Below are 24922 nucleotides of genomic sequence, written 5' to 3'. Positions count from 1 at the left end.
TATACAATAATTAAAAAAAGTACAATAATTTAAAATGGCGTGCAAACTGCGTATATATAGTGTTTCGAAAATAAAAAATAAAAAATTCCGCTCGGCGGTGCGCTAGGCAATCCGGGCGCTGCAATAGCGCCGAGCGGATCGCCCAGCGCACCGCCTAACGCCGCGAAACCGCCGAACGCTCGGCGGTTTTTAATTCCGAAATCCGCTGGGCGGTTGCAATGGACCGCCTAGCGCCGGCGCTCGGCTAGGCGGTGCGCTAGGCGCCATTGCGGATGGCCTTATGGACTATAGAGTGGTTTCGGTCGCATGATGAGGCCAATCTAGGCATGCGATGTGGCGCTGATCAGTGTTGGATTTTTTGTTTTCATTTTCAATTTTCTTTCTAATTTTTACGATTTCATATTTCATTTAAAGTGTTTTAAAAGCAATCTTATTTTCATTTCCCCCATTTATCTTCTAATATTTATCTTATAATTTCTTCAATTTCTCTTCGAATTTCATCAGACAACGGTGTCGACAATCAATTCGACAAGAGTTAATGTGGAAATACATGAAACACGACAATGAGTTGAGGATTATTACTTTCACGATAGGGTGTAACTTTATTTCGACGACAGTTTTGTATGCTCGTGTTATTATACAGAAGTCGTATCTACATTATTTTTCTTCGCTCTTACTATTTATTAGTATCATTTTGATAAAACAATAGCTGAAAAGAAACGTTGTGCGATGAAAGGAGTACATATTTTATAAATTATAATCAATAAAATTCCAATTCAACTAGTCCACTATTATTTGAATAAACTAAAGAAAAATCAGGAGTATTGATTATCGCCTTAAAAAACAGAGTCGATTGCTGGATTTGAATTTGGAGATGCATTTGAGTGAGAATGAGGGGATTCAAGGCAAAACCTTTGTGGTGACCGGCGGGCTTGGCTTCGTGGGCTCCGCACTCTGCTTCGAGCTACTCAGAAGAGGTGCCTATCAAGTCCGGGCCTTTGACATTCGGCCCGAATCCCCCTGGTCTGCCGCTCTCCATGATCGCGGGGTTCTTCATCTTCAAGGTCTCCTTCTTTCTTTTCCTACCACCTTCTGGATCGAGATTATTACCTTATTGTCGTAGATGCACACTTGTTTCTAATCATTTAGATGCATTCTAGGGTTTTATTTGATGTTACTCTGTTTTTAGTGATAGAATTGATATGCTGAGCTGCACTGAGTAATTGGGGGTTTCTAGCTATATGAGATGAAAAATGCAAGATTGAATTTGGTTAAGGACTTTTAATTACTACTGTTTGGCTTATCAAGCAAATGCATAATCTCAATATTATTAAAATTTAAAGTAATAGTAATAGTATTCGTAATATTCATATGTGATGATACACTACTTAACAGGGGATGTGCGTAAGAAAAAAGATGTTGACAAGGCTTTACAAGGGGCAGATTGTGTGTTTCACCTTGCCTCATATGGAATGTCCGGCAAAGAGATGCTTCAGTATGGGCGTGTGGATGAAATAAATATTAACGGAACCTTCCATGTCTTGGATGCTTGCCTCGAGTGTGGGGTGAGCAGACTTGTTTACGTCAGCACCTATAATGTTGTATTTGGTGGGCAAGAAATCTTAAATGGAAACGAGGCGTTGCCTTAATTTCCTATTGCGGACCATGTTGACTCATATGGCCACAGCAAATCTATAGCCGAGCAGCTTGTTCTCAAGCACAATGGTCAACCCTTTAGGTTAGTTTTTATGTATTTTCTTTGATGCCTCCTAAAATTATAATCCAATGTCTGCTAGGACAAAATTAAACTGTAGTTTCTTGCCCATTCTTATTTTCGTTGTGTTGATATGGAATTTGGTCTACACAGAAAAGAGAAAGGAAAGTTGTACTCCTGTGCAATCCGTCCTGCTGCTATATATGGGCCAGGTGAAGAAAGGCACCTGCCTCGGATCATAAAACTTGCAAAGTTGGGTCTTCTGCCTTTTAAAATTGGTGATGTGAAGGTGAAATCAGATTGGGTCTTGATAACGTTGTTCTGGCAATGCTCCAGGCTAGCATGGGTCTTTTGGATGATATTCCTGGGAGAGTAGGGCGGCCTGTTGCAGCCGGCCAAGCCTACTTTATATCGGATGGTGAGCTGGTCCATATGTTGATATTTCATTTTTTAATTAGATTTGTTGAAGCATTGGCAAGAAACTAACTATAGATAGAGTTCGCAGTTCATTGATGCCCGTGTTTCCTCTCAGAGAAATATTTTTCTTTCCGTCTTAGTTGTTTCCCTTGTTATTCACAGGTTCTCCAGTCAACAGTTTTGAGTTCCTCAGGCCACAGCTCGAAGGCTTGAACTATGAATTGCCTAAATTGACATTGCCAGTCTCCCAAGCCCTTTTTTCTCGGAAAGCTTATCTCAGTGTTCTACTCACTTTTGTACCCGTGTCTAAGCCAGAAGTGGCTTCCTCAGCCTCTTATCCTTCCTGCTGAAGTCTACAAGGTTCTGCCCGTAAATTTCCTGCAATTTATTCTTTTATCTACTTGGGATTGGATAAGTAGTTCTTTGCTATCCCGATTAAAAGGAAGTGGTATGCACAACATATTTTTAACTACAAGAATTGTTGTTCCTATGTTTGGCAGGTTGTCGTGACCCATTACTTCTCGTTCCTGAAAGCGAAGGAGGAACTGGGTTATATGCCTCTGGTTAGTCCTCAAGAGGGTATGGCTGCCACGCTCGAATACTGGAAGGAAAGGAAAAGAAGAACACTAGATGGCCCGACCATATACGCGTGGGTGGCTGTTGTGATTGGAATGACAATGATGTTCTGTGCTGCGTGCTTGCCTGACTTGGGGCCGGTTCCCCTGATAAGAGCGATTTGCTTTTTCTTTCTACGCTCCATGACGGTGATACGAGCAATCTTCACCATGGCAGTTGCTGCACATATTGGGGAGGGTGTCTACGCTTGGCAACTTGCAAGAAGATGTGATCCTCAAAATGCAACAGGTTGGTTTTTGCAAACTGTTGTTTTGGGATTCTTTTCGCTGCGTTTTCTACTGAAAAGAGCTAAAACTCATTCAAAGTAACATCTATCTCTCCTCTGTGGACTTGTATTATGATTGCTTTTTTTAAGATATGAAATTTTGTGTATAGCTGGAAACAAGCATTTTATCCAGTTTTTTAAATTGTGGTTAATGAGTCCAGAGCCTTCGTCCTAGCGGCAAGAAGTTTAGATATTATTGCATGAGATGCCGAGTTCGAGCCCTCTTGACATCAGTTGTAATTTCCGTTTATTTGTAAGTTCCTCCCTTATATAGGAGTTAATTTAAAAAAAAAATTAATTGTGGTTAATGATTAGTAAAGAAATACTCCCCCCGTCCCAACATCAGTTGTAATTTCCGTTTATTTGTAATTTCCTCCCTTATATAGGAGTTAATTAAAAAAAATTAAATTGTGGTTAATGATTGGTAAAGAAATACTCCCCCCGTCTCAAGTTACTTCAGACGTATTCCATTTTGGATTATCCCAAGTTACTTGAGTCGTTTTTCTTATATTTTACTCTTTCTTTCTCTTCCCTACTTTATTCTCGCCCATACTTTATTTTATCTATATTTAATTCATTGAACACAATTTTCTTAAATGTCATGTCGAAAAGAAATACCTCAAAAGTAACGTGGGATGATGGAGTAGAAAATATGTGAAGCAGGGAGCATCAAATAGTTGGTGGTTAACAATTAGCAGAAAGCATGGTGAAGACTGAAGAAGAAAGTAACTAATGTAACAGCTACAACCCAATCTGACGTGTCAGCCAAGGAAGAACCTAATTCTACCGAGTGCATTCATACCATACTAGAATTCTGCAGAAATTATGACAAACAGAAATTATGCAGACAAGATCATTTCCACGGCATGGCAGACATGGCATGAGGTTGGTTGTTGCAAACACCGGAGCTCAGATTGTGAGGGCTTGCGGCCCCACCGGAGGACTCGCTGAATGTACCTTGTGATGGCGAGCTGATCGTGCCGCCCATGTTCACTTTCGGAGGACCAGATAAAGGCTCCATATGGCTTGCTGATTTTGGCTGTTTCCGATCATCTGCTAGAAAGCTTCCAACTATGACCTGCAATCAAACACGCCCACACTTGTCGAAACTGCAAACAGACAATGCTCAATCTCCATGAATCAGGAATATGTAAAAACTCGGGATACAATACAAGAACATCCTGAGCCGACGGGACTGAATATATTGAAGCTCTACGGGTTTCTCACCAAAGCCAGTGGTGTTTTGTCATTCTGACTTTTAATAGTTGAGTGTATTGACCGTCAGAAAATGACAACATGCTTTAGAAACTCAGTTCATGGACCACAGGGAGCAATATACCTGGACAGGGGAATGTGCAACTAACAAACCAGACACGCAACCACCAAACACCCTTCCTTCAGGTCCAGCTAACGTTGTGCTTAACCCACCGGTTCTTCTTTTGTGATCACCAGCATCTGATACCATAAATGAGCCCGACAGGGACAAGATGTCAAATCGCCCCTACATTAACAGAAAGAATAACATTAGCAAATATATTCAATTGGATAAGGAGAATGCCACAAGGAGAGTTTCGTCCTTGGCTGTTCAGACAACTGAGTAGGAAATAAAGCTTATCGGGATATGAACTGCAAGCAGTGGCTGCCATTCCTAATTTGAAACCCCGACCCAATATAGAAATAAATCCTTATAAAAGTGTTAACCCATAAAGGGTTCACAAAGCATTTAGTCTAGAAAAACCTCGTAAGTTGCAGTTCCACCAGATGTTTCAGTTAGCCTGAGTGTCACGTGTGATATGGCACCAGTTGCAGATAGGATACATACAGCCCTTGGACCATTTTGAGAAAACGCCACAATTTTCGAAGACACATCCTGAAACCCAGTAGCAAATAGTACTAATCAACATATGATGGTGCTATTTCCCTTCGATCATCCAATGACACTACTCAGTCCTAGTTCTGTATGTATATCTATACCTCCTCTCACAGAAAAAACCTAATTCAGACATGCCAAGAAGAGATAAAAGACTCCAACTGCATCACATGCACCAAATTTTGAAAACAAAATAGTACTATACAAAGCTAGCTACATAACTGCAACTCTGTGAAATATGAGTTTTTATGTTATCATAGTTAGAATAAGGTGAAGTTGTGGGTATTATTAAGTGGTAGGAATCAAGATATTCTTGAGTAAAAAGATCCAAATGGACATGAGCTCTGAAATTATAGAATGGTAGTATGTAAATTCTCAACCTCTCCAGCCGCCACGTCAATTACATGAGGTATAAATCCAATCCCGTTTGAACCTGCAAGCATGACGTTGTGTTAGAATTTCAAGTTAGATGAAGATAAAGTTAGATGAAGATAACAACACAGTAATAATGATATGGACAAAGTAGAAGCTGAAAATGAACAGGGAGTAAATTAAAGGTAACAAATAAATAAACAAAACATGAAAATATAAAGAAGCTCGCTCCACAAACTAGTATATTACTCCTACAAGTTATTCCCACTGCCCTAAAAAAGAAAGAAAGAATATTTCCCGGGACATGGTAAAGTGAGAATATTTCCTAGAATGAAAACAAAAGAAACTCATAAATACAAATAAAGTAAAACAAAAAGAAAAAAAAATGAAAAAGATACTGCCTAGAGTCAGGGGCAGTTTTCACACTAGGCAAAGCAAGTTTAAAAGGGGGTATCTGGGTAATTTCCATGCTAATTTTAAAATGGTCAGCTTCAGCAAGTGGCAATTTCTTGCCAATAAACAGTTGTAAGATAAACTGAAACCAAATAATCACTCAACAAAAGTAACTGCCACATTTAAAAAAAACACAAAAATAATAGGAATCCCAACTGCCTTATCCAAATTAATTTTATACTCCATAAAGAAGCATTAGGCAAAGATCCAAAACATTCCATCAAAAAACAGACCTATAGCTTCAATTTGCTTTTTCTTGTTGGTGGAACCAGGGGGCCTTCCCCTTGGCTTCTTGGCCGATCCAACAACCACTTCCGTCGAAGGGGCCGGAGATAAATTCTCCGTCTGCGGCGGCCCAGGAGCCATCACCATGGCCATGCTGCCATCTGTCCCATATTTCCTTGGCCGGCCCCTCCTCCGTTTCTGCTCACCTGAGCTCCAATTCATCCCCTCCTTAGCCACTTGCTGTAACGGCGGCGGCGGCGCGGAGTAGGGCACGCGCATTTGCTGATCCATCTGAGGCTGAGAATGCGGCGTCAATGTAAACGGGTCGGATTCCGGCCCACCCGGCATTTTTGCGGGTTTCCGAAATTAACCCGGAAGAAACGCAGAAATTACCAATGGACCACAAGATAATGTTGCAGAGAGATCTTCAGCAGCTGAAGAAGAAGAAGAATAATCTCAAATTAACTGATTTAAATTTAATGACGCCATTCAAACACATTCACGCACTCAAGCATAGCATATTCACACCAACAGCAGCGCAAAATTTCAAGATTTTGCTTTAGAAAAAGGAAAACTGAGATTCAGTAAGCAAGAAAGTTCTATGCAGTAAAAATTTGAATGCTTTCCTTTTCCGCCGAATTTTCCAAGGGATCGGGCGAAAAACAACCAATGAGCTCGAAATTAAACCAATAAAAAGATAAATAGTTTTCGAAAATTCCTAATTTCTCACCGTTTTTTCCTGTAAATAATAATACCGAAAAATCACATAATAGCACATAAAACCAACCAAAATAAATAAAAAAAATCAGAAAACTCACGAATAAATGATGAAAATTTTGTGTGTCAGCTGAGAGTCAAGAACATCCGAACATCCAAACGCAAAGCTAGGGAATTTTTAGGGATTGCGGATACAGAAAATAGGGATTTTTTGCGAAGAAATGAATTTCAGTAACGTTAATTTATTTATAAGAGGGAACATCTTTTTTAGTTCACGAACTTTACCAAAGTATTATTTTAGGACCGTAAATTTTGAAAATATCATTTAAGGTCCACCAACTATGGGTTAATATCATTTGAATTACTTTTTACTATTTTCAAGTTTTTTTGGACGAAAATACCCTCAATACCTTAAAAAGTGTATATTTTTAATAAATTTATCATATACTCATATTTTTTTATAAATATCTTTACACTATATTTTTGATAAATTTTCTAAATATAATTTGACCTTCAATATTATCATTTAATTTTGTGACATGCAAGAAAAGATCAATATTCAATTTTTTATTATTAAAAAAAATTCTTTATTCAATTTTAAAAAAAATTAATATAAAAAGTTGAAGAAGCAATTTTACTTGCATGTCACAAAATTAAGTGATAATATTTAAGATCAAATTATATTTAGAAAATTTGTCAAAAATATATTGTAAAGATATTTATAAAAAAATATGAGTATATGATAAATTAATTAAAAATATATACACTTTAAGGTATTGAGGGTATTTTCGTCCAAAAAAACTTGAAAATAGTAAAAAGTATTTCAAATGATATTAATCTATAGTTGGTGGACCTCAAATGATATTTTCAAAGTTCACGGACCTAAAATGATACTTTGGCAAAGTTCGTGCACCAAAAAAGATGTTCCCTCTATTTATAATTACGAGGGGCTGTGTTATTATTTTCTTTTACAATTTTCTTTTACCTATTTTTGCTACACGTATACAGAAGGTTAAAATAATTACAAATTCACCATCATTCTTACGAAATTGCAATTGACCCCAATATTCTCTTAGTTTTAACAAATCAAAATTGTACTATTATCATAATAATTTTGAAATTGGAACCATATTAAGAAAATTAATGTGAGAAATTATATTTGTTTTACAATTTAATATTGGAAACGAATTTTAGAAAAATACTCTTAATACATTCTAACCATATAATCTAGCTACATAAACCATACCAATTATAACCACATTTTAATGTACCCCTACTATTATAATTAGAGTCTATCGATCTAAAACCATCCTATAGTACTACTAATTAATTTACGGCAACAACTTCCATATTACTATTACTACATTAATTAATTTTAAATTTATATCGAATACTTGGATTGATTAGATTCGTACCTATAATTCAAAAGAAAAAATAATTTTAAAATTAACAGTATAGTAGCTGGTAGAAGTCATGTTTCGTGCTGCTTCATCAGTTATTAGTGCAAAACCTGTGAGGCACCTTACTCCAGAGAAGATAATTATATTCGCTATTTAATAATAATAATAATATCTCTACGATAATAATTTTCTTCAGCTCCGACTTGGGTTCAATATGTAAATAAGATGATAATTTTTTAAAAAGACGCCCCATCAACATCATAAAAGTAAAGCAGGATAACTAAGTAAAATACTTATTACTAATGGAGTATATTATTATATGGAGATAGACATCTAATATATACTCCCTCCGTCCATGAATAGGAGTCCCGTTTTTCCATTTTAGTCCGTCCGCGAATAGGAGTCCCGGTTCACTTTTACCATAAATGGTAATAGGGTTCACATTCCACTAACTCATTCCACTCACATTTCATATAAAACTAATATATACAAGTGGGACCCTTATTCCATTAACTTTTTTCCACTCACTTTTCTTAACATTTCTTAAAACCCGTGCCGCCAAGAAATGGGACTCCTAAGGCTATTCACAATGGCGCCTAGCGCACCGCCTAGCCGAGCGCCGGCGCTAGGCGGTCGCTAGGCGAACCATTGCAGCCTCCGAAAACCGCCGAGCGGTTTTTCGGAATTAAAAATCGCCTAGCGCTAGGCGGTCGCTGGGCGATCCGCTCGGCGCCATTGCAGCGTCGGGATCGCCCAGCGGTTTTTTTTTTTCCCGACACTATATATACGCAATTTGCACTTCATTTTCATTCGCACCACTTGTATTAACGAGTACTCTCTCTATCTAAATTTCTATACAAGATCAACACCGAGAAATGGATCTAAACAACGAGCCTAGTTCAGGGACGAGTGGTTCTCAAACTCCCCCAATTAATGTTGGAGGCGGATGGAATCAGATGCCCGGGTACTACAACATGTACCCGTGGCAGCAGATGCTACCCGGGATGCCGACCGGAGGGAGTCCGCCGGGGGGGGTTCCCGGCAGGGGACCCAATATGCAGATGATGCCGGGGTGGGCACCCAATATGCAGATGATGCCCGGGGGTGGATCGGCGATGCAGGGGACGCCGGGGGGAGTACCTGCGATGCAGGGGACGCGGGGGAACGTCTATCGCCCCAGTTTTGATTTCAGCACTGCTTCGTCGCACACATCGACCCCAACGGATGCGCAGTTCACGCCGAGCGGTTTTGATGAATTTTCGTTGGCGGATTTGGGGTTTGATAGTCTCGGAGTTCCGGAAACTCCCGTTCAAACGGGGGGAGCAGTGCAGGGTAGTGGCGCCCCAAAGAAGAAGGGCAAGGGAAAGAAGGTCGGGGAGTCGTCGCAGCCGGGTGGGGATGACCCCACGGCACGGAGAAGGTGGACGGACGAGGAGAACGTTGCCCTGTCAAGGGCGTGGGTGAGTGTTTGCGACGATCCTCCTGTTTCTAATAACCAGAGGATCGTCAACATGTGGGGCAAGGTAGCAGCAGCCTACCAGCGATTTTGCCCGGAGGGGAGGCCACACAACGGGGAGGATTGCCGGAAGGCGTGGAACCGAATCAGGGCTGCCGTCTCCCGATTTTCGGGTTTGTACGCCAACGCCCTCCGCATGCAGAGTAGTGGCCAAACGGAGGACGACTGCAGGAGGATAGCGGAGAAAGCCTTCCCCCAGCCCGGGTTGTATAAGGACTTCACCTACTGGAACTGCTATCTTGTGCTGAACGACTCTGAGAAATTCCGAGTAGGTGTCGATGCTGGCTGGCCGAAACGGCAACGATTGAACTATACCGGGGATTTCAGCGGCAGCAGCGGTGGTTCCCACGACCTCTCCGAGACGGACCAGGTGCTCCCCACCCCTCGTTCGTTCGGCCGCCGACCTCGCCCCGTTGGGCAAAAGCGGGCGCAACGGGCGGCGAGGGGGGCCGCCGGGGGTTCCCAGGAGGTCCAGTCGGCATCCCCCTTTGACCGCCAGTCTACAGAGGATCTCAAGTACTTCGCGCGTCAACAAACGCGCCAGATGATGGTGAAGACGTTAGCCGAATGGCGAGCGGCGACGGACCCCCAGGAGAAGAGATTTCTCTTCACATTGCTCGAGAGCATGAATGACGATCTGCGTGGAGGCGGCAGCGGCGGTGGCAGCGGAGGCGGCGGTGACAGTGGCGACGGAGGCGGCGGAGGCGGTGGCGGCGGAGGCGGCGGTGACGGTGGCGACGGCGACGGCGACGACGGAATCGAGGGAGCCACCGAGTGATTTTTTTTAAGTAATGTACTTTTTTTAATGTAATTTTTATTATTAATGTACTTTTTTAAAATTTTAGTACTTTTTAAATTTTATTGTACTTTTTTAATTTTTTGTATTTTTTTAAAAGTAAAATAGTATTATTAATGTTTCCCGTATATGTCTCGTAAATTAAATTCCGTATATTGTGTTATTTAGTGATGTGGCTATTGATGTGGCTGAGCTATTTATGATATGGCTGGGCTATGGCTGGGCTATTTCTGATGTGGCAGGAGGATTTTTAGTATTGATGATGTGGCAGGAGGATTTTTAGTATTAATGATGTGGCAGGAGGAGTTTGTGGCTGGGCTATTGCTGGGCTATTGCCACTGTGGATACCCTAAGGCGGACGGAGGGAGTATTTTTTTTTTTTTGCTTTTTTTTTGTATTAAGTGATAAGCCTAGATAACTAGTTTACAACTTATTCTGATGAACTAGACAACTAGCTTAGTTTTATTACTGTTTGAAGTAAATCCTTCTATTTCGTAATACCTATTAATCCACTAATTGAGGTCTTAGCTTATGAGTTGTGGCTTTTGGAAGGAAAAAATGTAAACTTATATTGTCTATGGATAGTGGATTGTGATAAAAAAAAATTATCACTTTCAGACGATGAATACTTTGTCACTTACTTTTTTCTTACTTCTAACAATTAACTCCTACTTCTTGGGTAAGGGATTATTCCAACTATATGGGCAAACCTTAATAATCAAGAATAGTTCAAAAGAATCGATTTACTAGATCTGAGCTTAAGATGATTTGAGGTAGGTTATAGTTACAAAGGAATGTGTAGGAACTCAACTAACAGCTTGATTATCTAAGCTTAAGATGATTTGAAGGTAGGTTGATGAACTCAACTAACGTATTTGGTTACATTTATGCTAGAGTACTTGCCTCTATTTAAAACCTTCGATATGAAATAGTGTTATTGAAAAAACATCAATGCATAAATATAAGTTGTTCAAGGCATCTGCCTCTATTTACAACTTTCGATACGAAATAGTGTTGTTATTGAAAAAACATCAATCAGACTTTTGTTCTTCCCATTTAAATTTGTGACATGTCGTTTAAAATATTGTTTCAATGCATAAATATAAGTTGGCTTTTTAGCATAAAATGAAGTTACTAATAAGAGAAACCCTAAACTATCTCTCTCAGCACGAAGAATTCAATTTTTAACTTCAGTTGCTACAGTGATGAAATTAATTCGATTTTCACTGCAACAAAATCTCAAGAACAATTAAAAGAATTTACATTTAGTTAATGGATCTGCTACAACAAACTGAAATTCGTAATCCAACTAAAATGTAGCAACAAGGGTTAGAAGATAAACACATTGAGAAATCAATCGATCTTAACAGGCTCTGCTGCGTTGTCTCCACTTTTTGGTGCTGCATTTTTATGAAACAGTATAGTTTGTTTATCAACAAACAGCAGGTTCTGGAGCTGTTGGAACTGCTGCAATTTCCTCTCCATTTGTAAGTCAAATTCCTCAAAGTGAAAAATCTTGTCCTCGATCTCCTTTGTCTGTGAAAGAAATAAGCCAGCAGATGTTCATCAGGTCGACTATACTCATGAATAGCACACAACATATATATACAGCAGTAGCAATACTTGATCTACCTGGGCTGCAATTCCAGATATGGTCTTCTCCAGCTCTTCCTCTTCCTTCTCGAGCTGCAATTTTGCTTCACCAAGAGATTCTTCCATATTGTTCAGGGTGTTACCATTAGATGCATATCCAGATTCTGCAATGGAAAGAACGAGAAGAAGGGATGTAAAGTCATCTCTTATCTGGATCTAACCGATACCAATAGGTATCAAAATGCGCACATTCATGCTAACAACTCTAAATAATGCAGAAAAAGGGGGGCAACATGGGCTCTACCTGTCCTAACACGTCTAAATTATTTAGTACTTAGAATGAAATATTAAGCACCGATTATATTAATCTGCAAAGATTGACAGGTAATGTTGTACTTGCCAGTTGAAGAAGGCAATCTTTGTTTGAGGGACACTAAACTGTTTGATGGTTACAATGTATTCGTAGAACCAAAAAGACAAACACACTACTTATGCATAACACGGTTAATACTGTTAACCATCTTACAAACACTTATATCATCATATTGGAGTTAGTATAAAAGTATCTCCTACTTTCAACTACTTTGAGTATTTTCCTTGTATGCTCTCTATCCTTTAGCAATATAATGTGCATATATACTTAAACATCAATGAATTGAACGTGCATATGAATTTTAATCCTTAAACAAGCAGTTTATACCTTGTTGCTTCAAGTTACCAACATCAGATATAGCCGTTACTGCAGCACGTGCTGCCACTTCAGCAACATCTACTCCAACCAATGTAGACAGAAAAGCAGCCTGGGGAGAAAGAGTGCACTCATCAAAGTCTATAAATTACCAGCATTAACATAAACATCCAAAAATGATATCAAGCTAAGCCAATCAATCTTTACTCTTTAATCAGAGTTCAGTTTGATTGCAAGAAAGAAAATATTTTTACCAACACATAGTATTATATACTAACTATTTTACAAAATGCATTATCAAGACAGAAAAACACAATAAAAGTAAACTTTTAATAAAACCGATATACTCCTACGTCACATAAATTTAGTTTTCAGCTAGAAAATGCATGATATGACCCAATCATCTCACAAAATTATGAGTTGCTGCCAAAGCCACTGTAATGGTTTAGATAGAGATATCGATAATGGTTTACGGGATATTCTTTTACTCCAGAGAGGAAGTCCTTACCTGCGCCATAATGGGGTTGCTCGCATCAGCAAGTGGAGAAAGATGCATCCTCTTTGTGGTCATTGCTGCATTTTGCAAACCTAACTCAGCATCCAGCTCTCTGGATTCTGGAGGACCGTCAAATTGCTCGCCAAATGGAAGCTTTATAAAGTGAGCCACACACTCCTTGGCAGTTCTTCCCCCAACATGCTCTGCTACTTTTTTCCAATCATCACCATAATGCATGAGAGCTTCAAGAAGTTGCAGGGTGTCTTTATCACTCCAGTCTGACTTCGCCTCTTCACTGATCTCAACCCGCTTAAAATCTGCTGAACTCAAGCCCACCCTATAATTGCCCCGCACATAACACCTCGCACAAAGTGTCATATCGTGCTGCTCACATGTTAAAAGAAGGTATTAGATCCCATCATTCAATGTTGCATATAATTACTACACTAAATACCAGGAGAATATTGATTTAAGAAATAACGAAAAACACTTTTAAGTGATCAACACACATTGAGGGTAGGATTCATTAAAAGCACCATAAAACTCATGAATACTAAAAGCACATATCATCCCTCATTGCCAAAACAAACAAGAGGCATGCTCCAGCTCTGGAGTATTCGAATGCAATGTGCATCCGTACCAATTAGATTAGATCTTAATTATGATGAATAAACCCTAATGGAGGATTAGCACAAGTTTTTGCCGACAAAGAATGCCACACATATAAAGAAAAATGACAACACAAGCAAAAGTGAGTTCGTTGAATATCAGTCGAAATAAGGTGCAGGTACCTTCTCAGACTCAAAGCAAGCAATGGTACAAGGGGTCTTGCAACCACTGCAAACCCTCTTCTTCGCCACAGCAACATCGCCGCCGCCCTGTGCTGCGGCGGACTTAGTATCCTTGTCCTCCCATTTCAGCTGAGGCCTCGAAGTAGAACCGGCGTAATTAATCAAGCCCCAAGCCTCCAGGAAATCGAAAACCCTACGAATGGACCCCACGTCACCGACAATCGTCTTCCGCATCTCGGTGAAAGTTATTTTCCGGCTAGGATTCTCCCGGAACCGCCGTACGATGGCATTCCTGTAATATTTGTAAATCATAGGGTTTTTCGACGGCAACCTCCCATCGAAGAACTCCGGTAGGAATCTAGCCTCGCATTCATGAACGGCGTTCCACGAAAACCACCCTGATGATATAAAAGCAAAAAATAATCATCAATTTTGAAAAACCACAGACAAATTATCACGCAATTGTAGATTATTAGATGAGAATTCGGCATACGAGAGTAGCTGGGAATGTGAATAACATCGGCGTCGGGTTCGCTAAGGCGGGAAGTGATGGAGGACGGAGCTGTGGGTGTGGCGGAGGAAGGAGGTGGACGGTCGGCGGCGGATGCTGCCGGAGTGACGGGAGAGGGTTCAGAGGAGGAGGGTTTGGGCGGCGGCGTCGTTTCGGCGGCCATCGTTTTAATAATTAAAGTCAGAGGCAGCCACCGTTTAAACTAATTCGGAAAATTTGCAATTTGAGACCTATGAGTATATATATTAGCACTTGAGAGCCATAAAAAGAAGATAATAAGAGCATCCAATCCACTGGGAAGAGCACACCGCTGTCCCTCCGTTCGTGCAGCACGGCACCGCTGTTCGCCGCTGCGCTCTTGCCGCTGGCACGGCGCTGCTTTTAGCTAAGAGCACGTCGCTCTTAGCTAAAAGAACGTTCGTGCCAACGAGCAGGGCGACCTGACGCGTTTCTATTAGCCGTTGACATTTTCTCTTTTTTTCCTTTTTAAAAAAAATAAAAATAATACTAAAAATTAAAAAATATATATTTTTGGATTCCAAAAAATATACAGATTTTATTACCATTTTTTAAAATTTTTTTAAAAAATTTAATCCCAAAATCATCTATAAATACACACATTCATCATCCATTTGGGCGAAATTCGGCCACGAGTAGTGGATTTTTTTAATTTTATGAATTTAATTATGTAATTTTTAATTTTTAGGATTTAAATTATGTAATTTTTAATTTTTAAGACTTTAATGAAGAAAATATTAATTTTTAGGATTTTAATTATGTAATTTTTAATTTTTTTGTAATTTATAATATTATTCCGATTATTTTTAATGCATTTTAATATTGTGGAAATGTTTTTATTTAAATTGAATAATAGAATGGTAGGACCCTTGAGTATGTCCTTGCGGAAGAGTACGGATGTGAGTGTTGTACTCTTGCCTAAGAGCAGGGAGTAAAAGTGGGTCCGTGCCCACATCCGTGCTCGTTGGCAAGAGCACGGATGTGGATGCTCTAACATATTCAACACTAAGGTAAGAATACGATGTTCCATTTAGAGGTACGGTCAACCAAAAAATCTGAAATTCGAGTCAAACTAAATCGATTTTTAAAATTTGATTCGGTTCTGTTTAGGTTTTGGTTCGGTTCGATTTCATTTTTAAGAAACACATTTCAAGTTATTAAAAAATTTAACTATAACCATTTTAATTTCGATGCTTCCTCATCCAATTCAATAATTTCAATGCTTTCTCACCCGATTCGATACTAAATTAAAAAGTCTCATACTTTTAGTCAACCTTAAAAATACTTTGCAACTATTCCAAAGATATCACTTGTGGAAAGCTTCTTTGAAGACAAACAACTACGGTAAAAAAATCTATGCGTGCGTTATATTGCTAACTTTTCTTAAATTGCTAACTTGTTAATTCATCAACGCAGTGTATTAAAAACATATGTAGAATAGTCGGAGCTACATTCCATCTTGTAGGGAAGATGAAATTGATGATGATATGGATGCTCTAAAATTAGTATCTACATTTCACGTAGGCAAAATTTATGCCGGAAATTTTAGTGTGTGAAATTCGCACAATTTGTAAGGTTGGAAAACTTTTAAGACCACTCTTAAAGATTAGGGAAAATACTAAATGTTTATGAAAGTTGAGTATATTTCTGACCAATTTCCCAAAAATTAATAATGAGACTCATTTTTTGTACTATATGTTTCTGAAAATATGTACTACTATTGAGTAAAAAGTTTAAATCATGGGAGGGAAGGAGTAGTTTATATATTGTGATACATAAATATGAAAGTATTAGAGTGTGGCTTGAATTATAGCATCAGAAATTAATCCAGATCAACGTATCCTATAAATCTTGGGTTCAACGAGTTGTCTTTCACTTCCACTCTTCTCTCTCTTTGAGTGAAAAAAGCCTTCATCTTGTCCACCAAGAAGCAAGAAACCCAGAAATCAGAGAGAGAGAGAGAAAATGGCAGAGCAAGCCGAATCTCCACCGCAGTCACAATCCAGCATCATCTCCAACGCAAACCGCCGCCCCAAAGGTTCCAAGAACATCAAACCCCAGACGCCGGTAACCATCGTCCCTAGCGCGGACCCACATCCTCCAAGTCTCGTCCGGAAACGACGTCGTTAAAGTTGTGTGTTATTGTTTTCTAAATTTTATGTGAATCAAGGTCGGATTGAGGTGAATAAGCTGGTAATTTTCCAAATGATCATAATTATGTGTTTGTTGGTGTATACTCATGGTTGTCTTTGTTAATATTATAAAAACATACTCCTATACTTGGCATTTGGATGTGCTACATATAAAAAAATGTTGATATTATCGAAATGTTGTGTAAATGATGTCATATTTGAAAAATAGTTTTGATCAAAATAAATGTTAGTGTTCATTGAAGCACGGATAAAACAAGTTAGAGATGAATCAAAGCATCAGCAATTCATCATCTTACAGTGAAGAGGACCTATAGCCCAAAAAAGCCTCCCTATATTTTTGTTAGTAGTAATATACAACAGCAACTATCATAAATACATTCAGCAAGTTGTAGATGTTACCGGTGAATTAAATTGTTATCTACATATTTGGCTGCTCAATAGGAATGCTGAAGTCTGTACTGGCTGAATTCTTGCTGGTAAGCTGATAACCTGAATATCATAAACAAGCATGTGAAATTGTAAACCATAAACTTCCAATGTTCCAACTCAAATCTCTACATCATTAGTGCACACTAAATAGCGACTGAGGCGCACTCTCTCTCTCGTGCAAATATCGCACCATATGGTCATCTAAGTAGTTAGAATTAAGGTTTAATTAAACCCTAATTATGGATTAATAAAACCTAATTAAGAATAATTAAATAATACTCCCTCCATCCACAACCAATAGTCTTATTTTTAGTAGTATGTTTCTCTTTACCTCCCTCGTACTTTACCAATATTGCATTGAAACTTAGTCGTCCACTACCAAGATTATTGGTAACGGACGGAGGGAGTACTTATCAATTAGTAGTACCTAAGTTTTAGCTTTAATAAATTATGTACACAAATTTAGGCTCTCAATTAGTATATTACTGGAAATTTGAATCTTCAGACAGATAAAGTGAGTATTTTCTTCTTCCAATTTACTTATCAAGGAACAGCTGTTTTATTTACTTATCACTACTTGCAAAAGGGACATGCGACACACATAAAAAGTGATACTATGAAACAAACTTTAAGGTGTACTCCATATTTTATTATTTGTAATAACACAACGGTAATGATATGTCCATATTAAGATGATTATTAGAAAAAAAATTGTGAAACCAATTACAGTAGTCACAGATTATATAACAGCATGTAGTTTTTTTAAAATATGCAGATAAAAATAACAATGATGAAGATTCCGGCTACCTTTTTGAATGGTGCAATCCCCCAGGGATTATCAACTTGCTCAGGCTGACCTGTTATGACCAAACGTCCAGCAGGATCTGATTGAACTCGCACCTAACCCAACAATGGAGTAAATGCAAATATGTCATCTACAAGATAATGAAAACTGTTTCACAAGAAGAGAGATACAAACACAATACACCTACAGTAAGTAAAAATTAGTCAGTTCAGGCTTCAGGTTCCCATCTGCGCGAAGATGTGACCCAATGCATGCGATAGCAATTTAAGCAGACAATAAGAAAATAGTTATAATTAAGACATGTTTTCAATTGGATAAGTATTTGAGCAAATTGAGGTTAGGAAAAGTGCTTGATCATGAATATAGAGCTTAGAAACAATGAATAAAAGTTTACAATTGTATAGCTAACATTTCTGCATTTCATCCTTTAAACTTCCAGATTGGATTGAGTGGGACAATATTCTTTTCGAAAACTCACTCCTGAATAATAGTATATCAAATTAAATCTTATGAAGTTCCAACAACATTTGCAACAGCTATGACTATATAGCTTGTCTAATTTCTCAATTTTCTGATTGAACTGATGTAGAGAATTATGAAGAATACTCCCACTCAAGCCATCCAGATTTAATCATGCGATGAGGTAAGAAACATGAGAAAGAGAATGGCATTCTCTCTCAAAAGCTGTCCCTTGTTTAGTTATTTATTTTCATATGGAGTTAGTGAGAAAGATCGTGGAATCACAATCCATGACAAGTAAAGGAAACTACAGATAGCACACACCTCCTCGCGTAACAATCCCGGCACTAGGGCATAAACCTCAAAACATTCTTTCTGCACATATAAAACAAGTACATCAATTTTGTGCATTAGAGTAATTTCCACAAATGGAAGAATAAATGTAACATGGTGTGAACATACAGTTTGGCGTACGTTAATTTCCACCCAGTCCGCTGGTGGCCCAGCATCAACAACAGATGTCACCAGTCTACAAGTCAATAGGAGATTTAGACAATGTTAATTGCTACTGAGTTGATATACATGTGGGGGGGGGGGGGGGGGTTGTCAACAGGATTTAGATTCATTTAGCAATTCCAGAAGCAATCCTCTTCAGCAGACTAGCTTTGACAAAAGACCAGTGTTGGCATATAAGGTCAATCACATGCAATACCATACAATACTTGAAAATGAAGAAACAAAGTTTGCGTATATTTTTCCAATGTTCTACATACAAGTTAACTTAGATTAAAAATAGGAAACCAATTAGCCAAAATATTTCGATCTTGGTCAATAATATTACAAAAATGGTATCACTGGGCAACATACATCAGATCTTAAACCATCAGGCATATCATGTTCCTACTTCCTATATGTATATAGGCGGCTTCTTGTGATGTTTGTCAAATTATGTACAATAATACGCATCTTCAAAAATCAAGTCAAAATTTAAAAAAATACTACAGTACACTAGTACGGTCTGCAAGATTATGTGATATTATAGCAGAGCTAAGTACAGAGAACTTGTAATCAAGACTTAACTGCTTAGATATATCAGTTCGAGTGGCTTTGCTTGAACTTGAATCCTCCCCTTCATTTGGTCTCTTCTGTTTTAATAAACCTACAAATGTGAGGAACAGAAAAGCGATCTATTCATTTCATGCTCATAGGTCAAAATAGAACATATTTCATCACAACGGTAATTTCAACAATGTTGACCTGATGAGGTTAGTATACTAAAAACATGAAAACACAAAATCTAGCTTACTAATGCTTTTGAGATTCTTGTCCTGCCAAATTATAATTGCAGAAAGTGTAACCCAAAACCATGCTGCCAGATCGCAAAACAAATCAAGCTGAATTGAATATATCACTCATACGTACCTTCATAACTTGATCCCCAACCTCACCAGCCCCAAGGCGTTGGGCATGCCTACCTTGCATAGCATGGGCAGCAGAATCTCTTCTAGCCCTTCCTGGTCCTGGTCCTGATCCTTGATAACCATTTCCCTGTGAAAAATACATAAATCTAAACTTATGATGTATTCATACTAAGCCTTCTGCAGTTATAGCAACACCTAACCACCTCACTCACACGACAACTAGCACAGTAACAGATATGTAAACAGATACAAGCCTCGCAGAGAAAAAGGATAGAAGTATACACATTTATATGGTATATGAGGAATTTTAAGCCATCTTCGCTCATATAATAAGTCAAACATCGCTCATATATGCTTTTTTCTTGTACAGTTAGGCGCATATTACAAACAATATACCCTCTGTTTACAACAGACACAACAGGCATTGACCAACATTTTACAATCTCCGCTAATGTCTGCAACAATGAGAGAGATATCAAATCTTCTCAGCTCAAGAGCCACAAAATGGAAGGTTCTTAAAGTAACAAAGTTTTTCTGCTAAAATCCAATTGAAGGTACAAACATGTGGTAGGAACAATTGAATGAAAACTCAACTCACCGTCAGCAGCAGAAACTTCAGGGAGCATCACTACAGGGAGTTGAAGCTCACCACTTAGTGTCTTATGCCTTTCATATTCCAGGAGAGACTAATGCAAATAGGGGAAAGAAATAAGGTTTATATAGATACTATATTAGAGGCAGCACCGAATTATTATCAATAAAGCAGAAATAAGTATATGGTCGAAGAGCAATACATATCACCATGTTTTCCTTGTTAATTTGACTTATTTCAAAATAAATAAGGTGGGGCAATATCTACTTAAAGCATTAGCACCAAATCACTGAAAGACCTGTAGCAGATGTATAGAACTTAATGAAATATTTTCAGTTTCTTTTTCTTGGCAGGGCAGGGGTAATAATAGAAATCAGTGTGTTACAGCATGAAAAGTTAAAAGAAAATCATTACCTTCTCATAGAAGATTCGAAAGGTCCAAGAGACTGTAGTACAAGTCCTGCAGCAATAAAAAACATAGGAGAGCATTGAAAAAGGAATTACTATCATAATAGAAGTCATAGTCATATACATTTAAACCAACATAACTATAAATGCTGTCCTTTTACACTACAGGCCAAGTAGAATAACAAGCACATTTTCAGTAAAGACTACTAGACCACATATCAGATGAGACAACATCATTTGATGTGCAGCTTACAAAATCAAAATGAATCTAACTCTAAAGAAAAATGATTTTAGAAAATAACTGGATATGATTACAATGCGGCAGTGGCCCCAGATTGTTAAAGCTAACTCTAAAGAGAATGATTTTAGAAAATAACTGGATATGATTTACAATGCAGCAGTAGCCCCAGACTGTTAAAGCTATAAAGTTGAAGCTTGGCGCATATAAACAAAAAAGGAGGCATCAGCAAGATCACAAGACTTTAAAAAAATAAATCATTTAAAGAAAAGAACGCCTTACTTTGGAGGATGGAATGACTCTCCGATCTGCCTCCATAACTTGGATCCAGTTACCTAACAAAGATTCACAAATTCATAAATTTGGCAGCTCAAGACATCAATTTGTCTGAATTATCAATGCACTCAACAAAAATACTTATCAAAGAAGTTCAAGTTTCTGACAGATAGAATGCCATTAAGTGACTTGTGGTAACATTGTGAGTAAGTCCATCTGAGTAACATAAAGAACCCTCAGGTTTTCTAAGATTACGAAGAAAATTGGTACTCTATCAGAAATACCAGGCAGTGAAACTGAAAACTGCTCTTCATTTCCAAAAGTTGTAAAAACAGTTGCACACACATTTTCATGTTTCTGAGACATGTTTGAGAACATTTGTCAACTTCAATGTTAGTTCTTAAGTCCAGTCAAACAAGAAGAATTTGAAGCCTTGAACAACTAATAGCTACAGATATGACCTGGTTATTAGAGGGTTAATTCTAAAATAAAGTTCCCCACCTTAAACACCCTTAGTAATGGTGAGCTGAATAAATTTATAGAACCATAACAACAATTTAATTGTCACACATATCGTGCCAAGAAATGTAAGTGCAAAATCATGTGCGCCAGTTAACAGATACTTGGTCTGATGATGGAAATAACATGATTTTATTTTCCATAGACTTTGAAATGAAACAATCCTAGAGGAAATTTTCACTTTACGTGTCCATAGGCATTTTATTTCACACATAATATGGAATATGGATGTATGACTTCATTTTTATCTCCTATCCTCGACAATGTCAACACCAAATTATTTATATTTGAAGTCTATTATCCATCCTACTCCTGTGATAGTGAAACAACACACTCATTATGAATACCTTTTGATCTTTAGCTTTAGGACCAAATTTAGTCCACGTTCTTAGTTGTACTAGTCTGCCTCAAAGATCTAAAAACTTCCAAGCTTTTAAATACATATAATTTGAGGCACATGCATGAACAATACAGTCATATAGAACATTAATCTTAATGCCAAGAAGCAGTAACATGGAATACAAATAAAAGTAATGTGACAGAACATTGGAACGGAACATCTGGACACGCATACCCTGTCATAGCCTCCCAACCTAATTACAGCCCTCCATAACCTAGCAGCCACCAAACCAAGGAAATAAATATATACGCGAGAGGACAGTGGCATAGTAAAAACAACAGCTCAGCATGCTTATTTAAGACAATTTAGTGGCTGCCCATAAAATTTGGGTGGTTTAAATTCCATTGTCTTCTCCCTGTAGAAATGCTCGAGCTCCTTCATGAATCCTGCTTGATCCTCAGGTGTTCCATCATCATCTTTCCCCATCTAAAAATGACAACAAGGAAAAAGTGCATTCTAAATAACATTGGACATTTCTTCATCCTTAAAATCCAATCTTATAATTTCATTTGTATTCTCAGCTGAACATTATATTTCTTACGAAAGGTAGTGCTGTTTGACTAGAAACAGGCTGGGCCGTTTCTCGGCTATGGTCTGCAGTCTTTTGAGAAGAACATCAGATGAGAGAATTGGGTGTAAAAGGTTCAGGCTGGCTCGCAAGTGAAGATTCTTCAGCATCCAGTTTGGCAGCAGTTTCAGAAGTTTTTTCATTCCCATGAGATTCATGGCTCACAAGGAAAGATTATGCACCTTGTTCTTTATATTTAACCATCTTATCCTGATCACAGTGAACAACATCTTCCATCTCTTCATCCACACCCGGTTGAACATCGTGTCCTTGAGGATCTTCATTGGAAAAAAAATCAGTTTGAAGTGGCCTATTTTGTGTAGGGGCATTTCCAGCACCAACATTTTCCACCACCGTCTCACAGAAAATACATTCGATATCATCTGTATCCTTGCCAATTTCTCCAGACTTCGCCACAACATCTTCATTTGGAATTTTCTTAAAATCATCCCCTTGGTTTCCATACAGCATATCGTTCTTAGCAAGCTGATCTTCTTTCAACTCGGAATTAGTGGTAGCATCACATTTAACCACTTCATATTTCACATCAACATCTCCATTGGGTCGTTTCTCAACACCGTCCCCTTGGTTTCCATCCACCACATCATTCTTGTCAGGCGCATCTTCTTTCACCCCAGAAATAGTAGCATCACATTCAACCATTTCAAATTTTATGTCACGTCGTTTCTTCACTGCACTCCTAGCAGCAGCTTCTGCTTCAGCTGGGGTTTCAGTGTTTATTAGCTCTTTATAATCACGAGCAGCAGTTTGTGCCTCAGCTGCAGTATCAGTGTTTATTGGCTCTTTATCATCAGTTTTGGTAATGCTTATTCCACAGATTGATCCTTCTATTGGCCCAATGGCCTCTTTTACAGGGTAAGTTTGGTCTTCCACATCCATCTTGTCTTCAACTTTTTCATCTAAAACTTTATTTAGGTCTTCTTCGACATTCTTCCTTCCATTTCCATCCCCTGATCCAGCAGCTTCACAGGGAATTTCCTCCTCAACTTCAACTGCTTTGCATTCAGACTCTTTGATGTTATTTCCTGAATCATCATAGAATTTTTTGGCATCTTCCATCTCTACATCACTTTTGCTCATTTTGGCAGCTACTGAAAGATGTAATACACTGTTTATCAAGATACTATCTTATTCCTCAACATCACAGACAAAGAAAAAGTAACCGAAACCCCTCGTAATACAAACCAAAATCCTAAGTAACGGAACATGCAAAGTTCCCATTAACTTTTGTTTTTCTTCTTTTTCATCACAGATCAAGCATTTAGCGTAATTACAACTACGGCGCAGGATGAAAAGTTTGATTATGATAATTATTAGATAAACGGGAGATACGCAATTTAAAAAAACGTAGTACATGAATTCCGCCAACAAAAACTAAGTGGAGAAACTTGCCTTCGGCAGGCAGAGCTTGAAAACGTTGAATTGTGGGGGCAATCGAATCAAGGATTTGGCTTGTTCTGTGTTTCAGTTGGAGCAAAATGCGAGCGCAGTGAGCTGGTGTTTTTTCACGTGTATGATTCGACCTGAAAATTAGTATTAGGATTTTATTTACAGATTGGGAGAAAAAAGAACAATTTATTCAAGCTATGTGCGAACGGCGAAATGTTCCGGCGAAGCAGAGAGAAATATTTGCTTCTGTTTCTGCGTTCAAACTTCAAACGAACGAAATTGGAATTTACGTGGACTATTTTACCCCTGATAAATGAATTGGGTCGTCCTACATATTCGGATGTGAAATATCCGACCCGGCCCGCCAATACCGGCATCTGGACGGATAATTACATGACACATTCAAAAAGTTTCATGTAAATTATACAAAAAGTTTCATTCGTGTTTCAATTTAGTACATTCCATTAATGTGTTTAAACGGTGTTAACTCTTTATCTATTAGAAGTGCAAAAAGTTTCATCATTGTTTCATGTTGGTACAAAAAGTTTTATGATTGTTTCATGTTGGTATAAAAAAATTCATCATTGTTTTATAGTTTGTGAATCACATTAGAAAAAAGTTAACGCCGTTTAAATGCATATAATGGAATGCACTAAACTGAAACACGAATAAATCTTTTTGTATGATTTTTGTAAACATCAAACTTTTTTGCCTTTTATTTCACTCGGTATTATAGTCTCCTCTCATTCTCTAACTCAGGATCTTC

At 38.2% G+C, this 24922-nt stretch overlaps 3 protein-coding genes and 1 pseudogene across 5 annotated transcripts; 1 reads left to right on the top strand and 3 right to left on the bottom strand.

Moving 5' to 3' along the window:
- The first annotated feature begins 812 nt into the window (after positions 1-812).
- LOC121756817 lies at positions 813-3148 on the top strand (annotated as a pseudogene).
- A 523-nt stretch (positions 3149-3671) lies between these two features.
- On the bottom strand, positions 3672-6901 carry LOC121757078 (AT-hook motif nuclear-localized protein 10-like). Its single transcript, XM_042152565.1, has 6 exons — positions 6771-6901; positions 5961-6386; positions 5283-5335; positions 4771-4902; positions 4372-4533; positions 3672-4110 (listed from the first exon to the last, which is right to left on the bottom strand). Exons 2-6 carry the CDS (start codon positions 6298-6300, stop codon positions 3886-3888), a joined length of 912 nt encoding a protein of 303 aa, XP_042008499.1. The 5' UTR covers positions 6301-6386; positions 6771-6901; the 3' UTR covers positions 3672-3885.
- Positions 6902-11587: 4686 nt separating this feature from the next.
- Positions 11588-14675, bottom strand: LOC121759628 (SWI/SNF complex subunit SWI3B-like). Its single transcript, XM_042155284.1, has 6 exons — positions 14443-14675; positions 13950-14347; positions 13171-13542; positions 12675-12774; positions 12014-12138; positions 11588-11917 (listed from the first exon to the last, which is right to left on the bottom strand). Exons 1-6 carry the CDS (start codon positions 14621-14623, stop codon positions 11735-11737), a joined length of 1359 nt encoding a protein of 452 aa, XP_042011218.1. The 5' UTR covers positions 14624-14675; the 3' UTR covers positions 11588-11734.
- A 2204-nt stretch (positions 14676-16879) lies between these two features.
- Positions 16880-24440, bottom strand: LOC121759573 (AT-rich interactive domain-containing protein 5-like). 3 transcript variants are annotated; one of them, XM_042155209.1, is made up of 12 exons: positions 22720-22913; positions 22353-22604; positions 21266-21318; positions 20752-20797; positions 20340-20431; positions 19747-19891; positions 19609-19652; positions 19405-19491; positions 18787-18853; positions 18649-18699; positions 17868-17960; positions 16880-17120 (listed from the first exon to the last, which is right to left on the bottom strand). In XM_042155209.1, the coding sequence occupies exons 2-12, from the start codon at positions 22443-22445 to the stop codon at positions 17046-17048; spliced, it is 846 nt and encodes a 281-aa protein (XP_042011143.1). In that variant the 5' UTR covers positions 22446-22604; positions 22720-22913; the 3' UTR covers positions 16880-17045. The 3 variants fall into 3 exon arrangements, 1 of the variants encoding a protein (XP_042011143.1); XR_006041681.1 differs by lacking the exons at positions 16880-17120; positions 17868-17960; positions 18649-18699; positions 19609-19652 and adding an exon at positions 24160-24440 and having other exon boundaries at positions 19405-19483; positions 19747-19872; positions 20344-20431; positions 22720-23858; XR_006041682.1 differs by lacking the exons at positions 16880-17120; positions 17868-17960; positions 18649-18699; positions 19609-19652 and adding an exon at positions 24160-24440 and having other exon boundaries at positions 19405-19483; positions 19747-19872; positions 20344-20431; positions 22720-23855.
- Between the last annotated feature and the right edge of the window lie 482 nt (positions 24441-24922).

Source organism: Salvia splendens, chromosome 12, assembly GCF_004379255.2.
Source record: "Salvia splendens isolate huo1 chromosome 12, SspV2, whole genome shotgun sequence".
Classification (NCBI taxonomy): Eukaryota; Viridiplantae; Streptophyta; class Magnoliopsida; order Lamiales; family Lamiaceae; genus Salvia; species Salvia splendens.
The sequence above is the reverse complement of the archived record's forward strand: the minus strand, read 5'-3'. Positions and strand labels throughout refer to the sequence as shown.

Coding starts and splice junctions, on each gene's coding strand:
- LOC121757078 (XM_042152565.1), bottom strand. CDS start 6,300: ATGCCGGGTGGGCCGGAATCCGACCCGTTTACATTGACGCCGCATTCT. Junction 5,336..5,960: donor AAAGCAAATTGAAGCTATAG/GTCTGTTTTTTG, acceptor TCATGCTTGCAG/GTTCAAACGGGATTGGATTT. Junction 4,111..4,371: donor TTGCACATTCCCCTGTCCAG/GTATATTGCTCC, acceptor GTTTGATTGCAG/GTCATAGTTGGAAGCTTTCT.
- LOC121759628 (XM_042155284.1), bottom strand. CDS start 14,623: ATGGCCGCCGAAACGACGCCGCCGCCCAAACCCTCCTCCTCTGAACCC. Junction 12,775..13,170: donor GCAACCCCATTATGGCGCAG/GTAAGGACTTCC, acceptor CTTTCTCCCCAG/GCTGCTTTTCTGTCTACATT. Junction 12,139..12,674: donor TGGTAACTTGAAGCAACAAG/GTATAAACTGCT, acceptor TTTCCATTGCAG/AATCTGGATATGCATCTAAT.
- LOC121759573 (XM_042155209.1), bottom strand. CDS start 22,445: ATGCCACTGTCCTCTCGCGTATATATTTATTTCCTTGGTTTGGTGGCT. Junction 19,892..20,339: donor GTTTCTGCTGCTGACGGTGA/GTTGAGTTTTCA, acceptor TCATAAGTTTAG/ATTTATGTATTTTTCACAGG. Junction 17,121..17,867: donor GGATTGCACCATTCAAAAAG/GTAGCCGGAATC, acceptor TATGATATTCAG/GTTATCAGCTTACCAGCAAG.